General features: G+C 40.3%; 1 protein-coding gene across 5 annotated transcripts; it reads left to right on the top strand.

Moving 5' to 3' along the window:
* The first annotated feature begins 3,544 nt into the window (after positions 1-3,544).
* zgc:66484 (uncharacterized protein LOC327557 homolog) lies at positions 3,545-13,545 on the top strand. 5 transcript variants are annotated; one of them, XM_020055118.2, is made up of 5 exons: positions 3,549-3,852; positions 4,794-5,979; positions 11,978-12,167; positions 12,697-12,860; positions 13,064-13,545. In XM_020055118.2, the coding sequence occupies exons 1-4, from the start codon at positions 3,774-3,776 to the stop codon at positions 12,829-12,831; spliced, it is 1,590 nt and encodes a 529-aa protein (XP_019910677.1). In that variant the 5' UTR covers positions 3,549-3,773; the 3' UTR covers positions 12,832-12,860; positions 13,064-13,545. The 5 variants fall into 5 exon arrangements, with proteins under 5 accessions (XP_019910678.1, XP_019910677.1, XP_019910676.1 ...); XM_020055117.3 differs by lacking the exon at positions 13,064-13,545 and having other exon boundaries at positions 3,550-3,852; positions 12,697-13,008; XM_010879837.4 differs by lacking the exons at positions 3,549-3,852; positions 13,064-13,545 and adding an exon at positions 3,860-4,107 and having other exon boundaries at positions 12,697-13,008.
* Positions 13,546-14,449: the final 904 nt, after the last annotated feature.

The following is a 14,449-nucleotide window of genomic DNA, read 5'->3' on the forward strand; positions in this document are numbered from 1 at the left end:
ATTTACATGTCTGTTGTATTTCATTAGAATTTTTTCTGATTAAATTGCAAAGAGTTGTGCGGGCAGAAAAGTAAGAGAAAACACTTTATATCCATTAGAAAAACACTAGCAAAAGCAGACATAGGATTTGCTGAACACTAAAGTAAAGGTGAAGAGCGGTAAATCAGTGAATGCAGTTGTATGCTGGGTATTATTGGTGCTTCCAGTTGCTTCAAACCTATGGGGCCAGATGCACCAAAGTGTTAGGCATCTCTTTATGTAAATATTTGAAATAATTTGCCAATGAGCTTGAGCTGAGCTCAACTGTGTGTAGTGATTGCACAAGACTACACCCCCACAAGGTAAAGAATGTCAAAACCAGGCCCAGCGGCACAAGGGGGCTTAGCCCCCTTAGTTGAATATTCTGCACCCCCCCCTAATTTAAGTTTGAAATACCCTATAGAACAATAGCCAAACAAAAGATTAGCCCCCTCGCCATTTTTAACTGCCGCCTCCTGGCACCGGGCCTGGTAAAAAAGTCAGTGACAGAACAAAAATATAACCATAGATATCAATGTGGTGAAGTTTGTCAATGGGGGCGTGGTCAACACGTGCCTGCCTCTATGTAAACGGAGACATCATAATAGAGCCTACTGACAGAACCCTATGTGGTCACATTCCATTATGCATTCATTTTTTGTATGAGACACGGACAGCTTGTACACGTGAGTAACTTCTAATGTTTTTTGTGTGGTCTTCGGCCAGTATTCACTCCCAAGACCAATTTGATGTTGAGTATGGACTCCCAAAACCAATGGGATGGTGAGTATGGACTACAGGGACTACTGGGATGCTAAATACAGAGGTCATGGATCAATGGAATGGCGAGTATGGACTCCCAGGGTTAACTGGCTTAAGCTTGATCCTGCCAGGATGATACATTTCCCCTGGAGTCCCACAGAAGGAGGTTCAATGTGGTCTTCCAACCGATCTGTGCAGTATTGGGGGAGAACATTGTGTAAAATGTAATGTTACTACATGCCATTGTTCCCTCCAAGTTGTACAGCTTTCCCAGACAGGTGTTTGGCCTATTAGTAGCTACCTAGGGAAATTCTAGGGTCACCTCGACCTCCGTGCCCATGGGATGACCTTGAACTAGGTCAGTTTAGAGGTTGGAGAGCCCCACAGATCTGGATTCCAGATGTTTTTAAACCATCCGTTGACAGTAGCTGAATCATCAGACTTCCAGATGAGTGGTGTCAGGAACAGAGGACAAACCGTAGGGATGAGACGATTTAACGCGCAATCAGAGGCCAAGTGAAATGGCACTAAGCACAGCTTTCATATTTCTATCTTTGTGTGTGCAAATTGGAGGAAACTGATTTTTCCAGGGTCACTTTGTCCTGTCTCAGTCCCTGTTTTTCTTTTTTACTTTGTCAGTCAAATGACATGTTTAGAAATCCTTGGATCTTAGAGATGTTCCTTCTAATTTCTCTGGGGTCTTGTTGAATCATAGGTGGGGGACATCAGCCCTTGAACTACATCTCAGGACTACCTGGCTGAATTATTCTTTGTTGTCCAAAGTCCACCTGACAAGTCCTGCGGTCACTGCCCACAGCCCACCTGATCATCACTGATCTGATCTGGATTCTGCAAAGAATCTGCCAGAAGAGGACTGGCCACACCTCATAGCCTGGCTCCTCTCTAGGTTTCTTCCTAAGATACAAGACTACCAGGGAGTTTTTCCTAGCCACTGTCACTTGTCCTTTCGGGTTTTAGGATGGATATCTGCATAAGCACTTTGTGACACATGCTAATGACTAGGGCTTCATAAAATAGATTTTAGTAAATAAAAGCGAACAAATGGCTCTAACCCTGTCCTCTGTTCTTTATTTTCAACATGACAAAAAAATGTTTTGTCATTAAATAATCAGATGAAAATTTCTCCTATCTGTCAATATGTCCTAAATCAGGACTATTCAACTCTGCACTCACCTGTTGTCTCAAGTCTGAATCAGTCTCTTATTTAGAAAGAAGATGAAAGTTAAAAGTATTTCAGCCCTCCAGGAACATGGTTGAATATTCCTCTTGTAGATAAGAGACATTCTGGCACCACATCTAAATGATAATATTACTGGCTGTTTTAGAAATAACACTGGTCCTTAAACACTGATGTTCATTGGTGGGATTCCATTGGAGTACCAGCGCATATCAATCACACAGCAAAACCACAACATTTCACAATCTATTCTAAACTTTATTTGGTGTAGAATTGCTAGACATATATAGGGAGCCATGCCATATATACACAAGATCTAGGCCTATGAGCAGGATATTATGCTGTGGCCAACGCAACAGTTGAAACTTAATAGCAATGGCTAAACCACTTCGACTTATAGATGCAATGGGTTGCACTAAAAATTTAGCCATAAATATATTTTCTTAATTCAACTGGATTTCCTTTTTTTCCAGGTCTCAGGCTTTGGAAATGCAGAGACAAATGTTTCCGCTTTATGCCATCAGTGTGTAAATATTCAGAAAACTCATTTCATCAGAGCCAGCTGGTGCTTTATCCCCTAATCGTTCTAATATCTACCAATATACATTCACCAATCAATTGATCTGGTTAAAACCATGACAACAAATTTGGCAGATGTCATTGCAGGAATAACCAAACAATATCTATGAACATAACTCTCAGGTAATGTTGTTCTTCTTCATTGGCTAGCTTCTAGTCTCAGTCATAAAATCATGTATATGTATAGGCTGAAAAAAAGCTTATGGATCTATTTTACCCAACTTTGCTCCCCCCTGTGATTTCAGCCACCCACTGCCATTGAACCGGTCCCATAAACCAATTAGAAAAGAACAGTTCTGAAAGGACGAATAACAGTGTTTAATGTTGCTACCCAGCAGGTGGCAGTAGGATATCAAGGAATACATATCAGATACTAACTCACTGTCACAGGTGCTGAAATAGGTTTCAGCAAGTATATTTCAGTTCAAGTTCATCTGAGTCATCCATAACTTGCTGTTTCACTGGGGTATATATTAGTTATCTACAGTATTAACATAGTGAAGGTTAGAGAACACACAAATCAGATGGGACAAAAGGTTGTTCACCTTTGTAAATTAGGCAATGCCTATAAAAAAAATTGCCAAATTACCATCTCCACTATAATTAGGAAATTATTAGGATGTTTGAATCAACTGGAGCTGTGATAAACTTGCCAGGAAAAGAACACTCACAGTGAGAACGATGTTTAGAAGTATAAAAATATCCCGAAGGATCACAGTTGGAAAATGTCAGTAGATGTTTGAATCTTGGGGTCACCCAGGCACCAGAACTAATTAGACGACCACTTCCATGCCAACAAGCTTTTTGACCATCTTACCAGATGAAATCCTCTACTCTTATCAAAACAACCTGGGCTGTGCTACACGTTCTATGGACAGTAGAGGATTTCTTCTGACAAGATGTCCAAACAGCTTTCTGAAATGGTTACCCCTAGTAATAGTAATATTTGTAGATTTAATTTAGTGCGTGTCTTTATGGCCTTAACAAGGAGTTGAATAATTCAACTCTAATTCAACTCATGATATTTACGAAGAGGGACTATTTTGTATAGAACGTAAATGGAATGGATTTACGATGTGGACTTTCAGGGTAAAAAAAAAAAAAAAAAGAGAGAGCAGGAGGAATATCGACGATTAACGCTTTACCATATTACTTATATGAGGGGGGACACGCTTGCATTCTATTGCATCTCCCCAAGGAATTACACTAGTATTACATGATAGAACAGCGAGTATTGAAAAAAAGAATCGACAGTCCAAGAGGTTGTGTTCGAGATGAACTGCGATGTATCATGGGTAAATTGTGACTAAAGGACTTCAACTATGATGTTAAATAACGTTATTTAGGATGCAAGTTGATTTCCCCTGTCCAGATCAGGAAGTCCAGACTTTATGACTGGTGTGGAAGCAACTTGCTACATGTCCCGAGTGTTTTAACGAGTGGCGTTAACTAACGTGTGATAACCAAACCTAAGTTGATGGTTGTCAGCTGTCTGGTTCCATAGGTTATGGATTCGTCTGCATAGCACTAGCTACTGAATGTAAGACACTGTTAGTATACATTATCATTGGCATTATGTATATATTATTATTATTTAGTAAAGGCTTCTGTACTTGACTGCCACTGCATGCCATTTACTTTAAACTAATATTATGTTACTGTGAAATGTAGTCTACGTAAATTCGCAAGCGGAATTGTTAGCCACAGCGTAACAACAGTCTGGTGTTTTTGGGTGCTAATTACAGTGTGTTTTGTGTAAAAGCAAATAATATAGTACTTTACAGAAATACTATAGCATTTACCTTTTTAGTACTTACTATTAATATAACTGCAGTAGCCCGCTATAATAATTACTGTAATGTTTCTAATCGGATTGCAGTGAACAAAAGCAGTGAGGGGTTGTGCTAAGGTTTGTCCTACGCAGCAGTGCCTGATAAATGCAGTGTCTGTATACTCTGCAATGCGTCGGTGCCTGTGAACAGCTCACCCCTTATTGCAAAAGCAGAGCTCGCCTAAACACATTTTACTACAGTTCTATTGTATTATATTTTTCGATAGTCACAGTCACGTGTTTTTTATGTAGCAATATGAAATCGTGGATAGAGTTTTGTTTAAACAACTGGTTTTGTATATTTGTTTCAGCTGCATATGTAGAAAGTAAAAATATAAAAATGTGTGCCAAGCGGGTCTACAGTGACAATAGTAGGAAAAACATGTACTTTTCTCTCCTATACAGGAGACTGCTGCAGAATGATTCCATCTAGTAGTGTAAAAGTGGTCGTGGTTGGTGCTGGTTTGGCAGGCTTATCTGCAGCCTCCACCCTGATGAAAGCTGGCTTTCAGCACATCCAAGTCCTAGAGGCTATGAGCAGGCCTGGAGGCCGTGTCCACACTACAAGACCCTTCGGCCAGGATGTCATTGAGCTGGGGGCCAACTGGATCCATGGCCAGGAGGGAAACCCTCTCTTCCAGTTAGCCCAGGAGCAGGGTCTGCTTCTTGAGGAGAGTGGCTCAGCCAAAACCATGTGTCTGCCGGGCTCTGTCACCCCAAGGGACTACTTCTTTGAGGAGAGTGGACGAAAGCTGCCGATGGACCAAGTGGACCAGGTGTGTGCCTTCTTCAGCAAACTAACCTCCAGGGCCTTTAGTTCGGAGCTGGATCCGAAGCACAGCACTCAGAGCTTGGGGGGCTACCTGGACCAGGAGTTTGCCCAGTCGCTCCAGGCCACCTCAAAGGTTGGTCAGAGGTTATTCGAATGGTGCAAGAGGAGCGAATGCACAGACGAGGCCAGCTCCTCCCTGTATGAGGTGTCCGCCGTGCAGCTGTGTCACTACGTGGCCTTGGAGGGGGGCTTTTTCAACTCTCTTGGCCCCGGGGGCTACCAGGCACTAGTCGACACCCTCCTGGATAGCCTTCCCCCAGGAACCGTGCTCTGCGACAGGCCGGTACGCAGCATCCGCTGGGCTCTGGAGGGAGAAAGCCATGCCCACCCAGTTAGTGTACTGTGCCAGGCGGGACAGTGCTTCACTGCGGACCATGTCATTGTGACTGTTCCTCTGGGCTTCCTTAAAGAAAACGGGGCAGCCATGTTTGAGCCTGCACTCCCCACATCCAAGGCCAGCGCCATCGAACGACTGGGCTTCGGCACGGTGGACAAGATCTACCTGCGCTTCGAGAAAAGGTTCTGGCCAGATGACTGCGCTGGGATTCAGTTGGTTTGGGATGCGGGGCCAGAAGATGAAAAGGTGTACCAGCACTCTCAGTCAGAAGGTGGGGCCTGGAGAGACACATGGTATAAGAAGATCTGCGGTTTTGACACAGTGGCACGCCATCCCACCGTCCTCTGTGGCTGGATCACAGGCCGGGAGGCCCAACACATGGAGACCCTGGATGAGAGGATGGTGGGAGAGGTGTGTGTGAGGTGTGTCACTTATCACTCCGGTGAACAGGTTGGGGTGTTAATCAGTGGGTGTGTGGGGGAGATGCACCAATCACATGTCATCAGCAATTACGTGGCATTCCTTTTTCCCTGAAGATAAGGTGGGGTCCGTTAATGTCCTTGAATGGTGGCTTGCAATTATATTGAATTACATTTTAATCTTCTATTATTTTGTGCCCGTTTGTGTTTAGTTACTTAGTAACAAACCAGAAAAACTTGTGGGAATTTGTGCATTGACGGAAACACAGTCATCCCTTAAATACAGTGGGGAGAACAAGTATTTGATACACTGCCGATTTTGCAGGTTTTCCCACTTACAAAGCATGTAGAAGTCTAATTTTTATCATAGGTACTCTTCAACTGCGAGTGACGGAATCTAAAACAAAAATCCAGAAATTCACATTGTATGATTTTTAAGTAGTTAATTAGCATTTTATTGCATGACATAAGTATTTGATACATCAGAAAAGCAGAACTTAATATTTGGTACAGAAACCTTTGCTTGCAATTAGAGAGCATACGTTTCCTGTAGTTCTTGACCAGGTTTGCACACACTGCAGCAGGGATTTTGGCCCACTCTTCCATACAGATCCTTCAGGTTTCGGGGCTGTCGCTGGGCAATACAGACTTTCAGCTCCCTCCAAAGATTTTCTATTGGGTTCAGGTCTGGAGACTGGCTAGGCCACTCCAGGACCTTGAGATGCTTCTTACGGAGCGACTCCTTAGTTGCCCTGGCTGTGTTTCGGGTCGTTGTCATGCTGGAAGACCCAGCCACGAGCCATCTTCAATGCTCTTACTGAGGGAAGGAGGTTGTTGGCCAAGATTTCACGATACATGGACCCATCCATCCTTCCCTCAATACGCTCCCCAAAGAATGATGTTTCCACCTCCATGCTTCACGGTTGGGATGGTGTTCTTGGGGTTGTACTCATCCTTCTTCTTCCTCCAAACACGGCGAGTGGAGTTTAGACCAAAAAGCTCTATTTTTGTCTCATCAGACCACATGACCTTCTCCCATTCCTCCTCTAGATCATCCAGATGGTCATTGGCAAACTTCAGAAGGGCCTGGACAAACTTCAGTCTCAAAGAAATGGTTTTCTTTGAGACTGTGGTCCCAGCTCTCTTCAGGTCATTGACCAGGTCCTGCCATGTAGTTCTGGGCTGATCCCTCACCTTCCTCACCATCAATGATGCCGCACAAGGTGAGATCTTGCATGGAGCCCCAGACCGAGGGAGATTGACCGTCATCTTGAACTTCTTCCATTTTCTAATAATTGCGTTGTTGCCTTCTCACCAAGCTGCTTGCCTATTGTCCTGTAGCCCATTCCAGCCTTGTGCAGGTCTACAATTTTATCCCTGATGTCCTTACACAGCTCTCTGGTCTTGGCCATTGTAGAGAGGTTGGAGTCTGTTTGATTGAGTGTGAGGACAGGTGTCTTTTATATAGGTTACGAGTACAAACAGGTGCAGTTAATACAGGTAATGAGTGGAGAACAGGAGGGCTTCTTAAAGAAAAACTAACAGGTCTGTGAGAGACTGAATTCTTACTGGTTGGTAGGTGATCAAATCCTTATGTCATGCAATAAAATGCTAATTAATTATTTAAAAATCATACAATGTGATTTTCTGGATTTTTGTTTTAGATTCTGTCACTCACAGTTGAAGTGTACCTATGATAAATATAGCTGCAAGCAGCGTTTAAGGGGACCAAGTAATGACAAACGGAAACTATGAAGACCCATGGAATGTATATGTTATTGTAACTAAGCAATTGTCTTTACATTTGCAACTTCAATTAAAGCGGCAAGCAGCATTTAGATAGCATGAAAATTATACAATAAATAATAAATGTATTGTATAATAAATTAGGGGGGAGTGCCTTGCCCTATGACACAACAACATTTGGCTTAATTGGGAATCAAACAGAACTTAATTACAAATTTCACTAACTACAGAGGCACTAGAACACACACACAAACAACACTCAGCATAAATCCAGGTTTGCATGGCATCTATAAAACAAATAATTTAGTCAATTTGAAATACATTTTATGGAAACCTTTATTATAGCCATGGAATTGATCTAAAATCTAACAGGACAATAAAAGTTATACACTGCGGGCAAAGAGTTTGAAATAATTTACAAATGTTGCTGTTTTGAAAGGACATTTTTACTTTCATTCACCAACGTGGTATTCAACAAAGAATATTCGGGACATTAATGATGTAAAAACATTATTTAAGTCTTTCATTAAATCTACACAGGCCTCATTTCCAACAACCATTTCTCCAACACCTTATCCTTGATTGATCATGTCAAATTGCTAATGTGGTACTAGAACATCATTTAATTATATCAAACAGCTAAAAGCTATTTTCTTTGATAAATTAAGCTTTATATGGTCTGTGTTTTTGTGTTGCCACAGTCTGCAGTAGACTGGTATTTGCTGGTCAATATTAGGTCGAAAAGTGCAAAAAAGAAACAGCTCACTATAGAAACCAGCCAGTCAATCAATGTTTTGAGGAATGAAAGATGTGGAAGGAGAAAATGTACAACTAAACAAAATAAGTACATCAGAGTGTCTAATTTCAGAAATAGACGCCTCACGTCCTCAGCTTCATTTAATTCCTTTCTGCTATTTGTTACCTAATACCTACCTTAACACATGCCAGTGCATTACGTACTGTGACAACTCAATAACACAGACAACGTTAAGTTTAATTTAAATAAACCAAATCGTTTTCAGCTGGGTTTAATATAAGGAAAACACTATTGCAAAGATAATGTTAAAACTAGCCAAGCAACTTTGACATTTAAGTTAGTAAAATACAGGATTGGAACTTTTATTGAGTGTGAAACATTTTTGTAAGGCTCCTGAATTCTAAAATTTTACATAACGTAATATCCTGCTGAGACATGGTGCACCAAGTCATGTAGGCTGAATTACCATGACAGTGAAACATTACAGCGTGACAGAATGTTTTAATATTAAAGAATTTGGTAGACAGACCCTCTGATACCTCTCCTAATATCGGTCGTCAATCTCTTACATTATTTCATCTAGACTGATGCAAGAATGCTCTAGACTCTAGAATCTAGAGCCAGTCTTAAAACAGCTTTGTTAGCGGCCTGTAGTCTCTCTCCAACACAGCACTAATCAACTAGCTAGCGAACCTAATGTCGCTCAATAGTAAATTTGCTAGCTACAATAACGCATACAAAGTAGCTGCAATATATTTGGTCGTTATCTGCCATCAACCTAGTTTGAAACAGGAACTAGCTCGCTATATCAATGAGAGAGCGGGCAGTGTACGTTTTACCTGCTTATGCACAACATTGAGAAATTAGGTTGCTAACTTGCTCAATCAAACTCACCTTACAATGCGATATACTGCTTCGCTTCAGGAAAACGCAACCGCAAACAGCTTCGGGTGCAAAGAAGTCTAGCTGCACATACCAGTACCAGAAACGATTATGAAACAAGAGGCGTTTTGATACCCTCAGTTTGATACCCTCTGGCTCTGAGTATTTTTTTGTTGCCTGGGCCTGCCTACCACTCTGAAATTACTGCCTTGGAAGAGGCGGACAATAATGCAATTTCGAAATGTGAAGGGGGACAAGTCCCCAGTGAAATGTCCGCCTTCGTAAGATACCGTTTTAAAAAATTTGGCTTTCCAATAGCTTGTTTAACAATTTCCATTTCCAGTGTACAGGCTATATTAGATCACTTTTGACAGGACATGTTGCAACAGTTAGGCCTATTATATCTATAAACGTTTCCAAAATATACAACAACAAATTACCAAAAAGGCTAATATCCCCATTACCTAGATTCATTTGAAACGTATCCACAAATCCAACAGCCCTACTTACTGTTTGAATACACAGGGTTGTGTACTCTTGGAAAGCTCATAATCTTCCGAAATAGCTATCACCTTGTAAAAGGGAACAATTTAAGTGACAAGGTCATTGATTATTAATTGACAGGAAATCACATGGCAAAAAACCTGACTGGCTACAAAAGTAAAGTCTTACCAAGTGAAATTAGAAAAAAAGATTTGCTAAAAACATATATTTATGTGTACAATAATATATGATTTGTGTAACATTTAACAAGAAACTAACCTCACTGGACACATACTCTTGACTATTTAAAAAAAAAACAGAAACAAATGCTTTAGTCAAACAAATTACTTGGAATACCCTCAAATATGAGTGTTTTTACAAAATTTTGATGCATATTAAAATAAAGGTATTTTTTACAAGGGGAAAATAAAATGATAAAATTGACTTCTTTTGAATAATAATTTCAATAGGGTTAGAATTTACACAGACATTTATCATCCATAGCCTAAACCTTAAGATGGTTTGCACTGGAATCTAGCTTATGGCAGCAGCAATTTCAACTGCCAAGACCAACTTACTGTTCAAGGAGATTTACAAACAATTAACATTTGCTCTTCCTAAAATAAGAGTTCCTTCAAAATAATAGTCCAATATAAACAAAAAGATAACATCGAGGACTGAATGCTGCCATGCTCCCAACACCCCACCCATTCCGCATTGACTGACAGGCATTGCCATGGCTCCTCCCATAGCTTCAAAAATAGCCCTCCGTAACTGCTGATAGAACCACCAACTCCTACTCAACATTCTAGTAGATTCACACACTCATTACATCAGCTCTTCCTTCAAAATAAGAGTTCCTTTAAAATAATAGTCCAAAATAGAGAAAGAATAACACAACATTTTGGGGACTGAATGCTGCCATATTGTTTGAGAGATACATTTTTCATACAGAACATTTGAATATCATTGTCCAAAGAACCTTCACAAGCAAACAGCATGCCAATCCATTCAATTATATCAGAGTAGATGGTGTTTAGGTGATTTTACTTAATTCACTTATTGCGGTCAAATCGATTGAGATATCAAAATTCCAAATAATTCAATTGAAGATACTGGTCCCAGGGTCCTTCTCAGCAAATGGCGTGCAAATATGTTCAGTGGTCTCCGAAGAGATGTCCTTAGAGTGTGTATTTTACAATTCATAAATGCTCAAAGTTGTCAGTGTCGTTGTAGCGCCCCCTTAAGGTCTATTTGGTTGATACTTCGATATCAAAATTCCAAATAATTAAATTGAAGATACAGGTCCCATGGTTCATCTCAGCCAACGGAGTGCAAATCCGTTCAGCGGTTTCCGAGGAGATGTCGTTAACGTGTTTTTCATAAAAGTTAAAAGGAGGCCATAATGTTTGCGATATCAACTTTTCTTATATAACTTTTAAAGACAATGGTCCAGTGGTCCTTTACACCAATTATCAACCAACTCTGTTCAGTGGTTTCAGAGGAGATATTGTTTAAGTGTGTTTTTATTAACGGCAAAATCGTGAGAAACATTGGTGATGTTTATAGCGCCCCCAAGAGGTATTTCTGTATGGGACTTTTTCTGTCTATTCCTGACAGACACATTTATGAGTATGTTTTGTTTGGTAGCTGTTTAATGTTCCATTTGGGATTAATGGAGTTCTAAAGTCATAGACCCGCCCAGCTCAATTTCATTCGCTGATTTCGTTCCGTTCTATTTGAGATATCAACTTTCCTTATATAACTTTTAAAGATAATGGTTCAAAGGTTCTTCACACCAAACGGCATGCAAATCCGTTCAGCGATCTCGGAGGAGATGTCGTTAACGTGTTTTTCACCAAATTCAAAATGAAGGAAAATCAAAGAGGCAAAGTTTGGAGCGTTTTGAACCAGAGGGGACTGAGTTATGGACCTCTGAAAATGGCCCTGGAGAAGAATAATAATAATAATAATAAAACGTACAAACATAAAAGGGTTCCAGCATCTTTGTTGCTTGGCCCCCTAATAATAATAATAAAACGTACAAAAATAAAAGGGTTCCAGCAACTTCGTTGCTTGGCCCCCTAAATATTTGAATTGTGAAGATTAACTGTCAGGCTTATGTTTTGATAGACTGCTCCGGTCATTTACTGGCTGGTCAGTCGAGGAGCCAGCCCAGGTCCTGATGTCCAAATGGTGGAGTGAGCCCTTTGTCCGTGGGTCCTATACTTACCCCCCTCCAGGAGTGGATGCTGTGAGAGAACACAACGCCCTTGCAGCTCCTCTTCCTCAGCCCTCTGATGCTGGACACTCACAGGAAAAGGTGCATTTCTTTGCTTGACCTCACACTTAGCCACGGGAAGATCTTTAAATCAGGGGGTACCAGGAATAAATGGATTGACGAGGTGTGCGCGTTGGACGGAGTAGCACGCACTTAAATGGACGGTCAGTGCGTGCTCCCTGGCAGATGGACAATGCACGGCAATCGGCTGACCAACAGAATTGGTGGTCCTTTTGTAGACCCTGTGACCTCTTCTGTTTATGATGGAATGTACAACATCGTAATATACCCACATGATTTATAGTATTAGAATGCTTAGGCCCCAGATGTTGTGTTTTTATTGAACAAAGTTAGTTACTTTTTCAAGTGTCCAAATCAAATACAAAACACATTTCTACCATTATTTTACCAGGTACAGATGTTAAACATTCTTATTTCAGAGAGAGAATGACAGGCTTTCATATTTTTTTCTGTACCAGTGCTCTTGACCACCACGCTACCCTGCCGCCCCTAATTATTCTCACGTCCTCATTGACTGAATTGACCTCAATACTTGTGTCTGTCTGTCCAGCCTCTTCAGGTGCTGTTTGCGGGCGAAGCCACCCATGTCAGCTTCTACACCACTACTCACGGGGCCTACATTACTGGCATCAGAGAAGCACAACGAATCATTGAGCTTTATGGCGATAAGAAATTGGATTCTTAGACAGAAAATCAGAACACCTCATTAACACGGTTAACTGGTTTTGATGAATTTATAAGATTTACATGAGTTGTTTGATTTGGCTGCTTGAAATCAATCAGAGCATTTTAAATGCTTTTGCAACCCCGTTGGGACGCTGTGTAAAATGGAAATGAAAACAGAATGCAATGAGTTGCAAATCCTTTTTCCCTATATTTAATTGAAATAACTGAGAAATGTATTTTTTTTTTTTTAGGAAAAATTCATTCCCATTTTGAATTTGATGCCAGCAACACATTTCAAAAAAGTTGGGACGGGGACATGTCTACCGCTGTGCTGCATCACTTCTTTTAACAATACTCTAAGCGTTTGGGAACTGGAGACCAATTGCTGTAGTAATGTATGAAATGTTTCCTCATTCTTGCTTGATATAGGATTGCACCAAATGTTTTCAGTGGGTGAAAGGTCTGGACTGCAGGAAGGCCACTTTTGCACCCAGACACTTTTCCTGCAGAGCCATGGTGTTGTAATACTTTATTGAAACATTCAGTGTGGGAATATATTTTTCAAGAAACAATCAAATGTCTCAGTTTCAACTTTTGATATGCTCTCTTTGTACTATTTTATATTGAATATCGGGTTTTTATTTTTGGAAAGAGGGTTGTAATTGTTACTTAGTTGAGGGACTGTACTAATGTAATGGCCTCTTACTTATTTAATGAATAAAGGAAAAACCTGCAATCACAAACATGTTCCTTTTTATGTTTTAACATCCATTTATTGGGCAGCAGTGCAGTGGTCACAACAAACCCATGACAGCCTTTGTCAGCGTTGGACAATATTTTTACTACAAACACTTTAGATGAGCTCTTCCTGTCTTACCAATCATCAAATTGAGCTGTAACCTATTGATTGTTTTAACGAACTCATGAATTGTGAAATAACTCAAATTCAGACTTCTTTCCTTTAACTGTTTCCTACTGTTCTACTTTATTTAAACTTTTTAGTAATTGCCCTAAAAGAACTAAATGGAATTAGAATTATTGTGATTTGAACTTACTTGAACTTAGCTACATAATACCCTCAGACAGACCTGTTACTTGCAGTATATAGCAACAAAGTTTAAGACTCAAGGTTCAAGGGAACCCAACAGGTCTAAAGTCTTGCGCGATACTATCTGATCTTTTAAGCATAGTATTATGGCAATAAGGTGAAGGCTATTCCCCCATCACTTTCACTTCTCAGAACTATTGCTTTTGTGCACTAATCCTTACAACTTTGCTGATAGCTACACCATTGAATAAAGTGTAGTTGCTAATACTGCTGTGATTCTCCCTAGATACATATTAAGATGAATGCATTCATTGTGTCTAGTTATAATATTAATGCGATCAAACAACACTACGTTGGTAAAAAAAATAAAACACCTTTATGGCCTAAAGTCAATATTGCACAGGTGAGTTAAATGTTACACAAATCAGGAAAGCAGCCAGGCAATATATTTTAATATCTACTCAATGGTGACTAGCCAAAAGGTAATGTATTGCTTAAGTATAGGTTTAAAGAGAGGCAGGCACCCAGTTACCACTAGACAAAACCGGTCTAAGATTAAGTAAAGACAAGCAAGTATAACATGTAAATA

This window comes from Esox lucius, chromosome 16 (assembly GCF_011004845.1).
Source record: "Esox lucius isolate fEsoLuc1 chromosome 16, fEsoLuc1.pri, whole genome shotgun sequence".
NCBI lineage: Eukaryota > Metazoa > Chordata > Actinopteri > Esociformes > Esocidae > Esox > Esox lucius.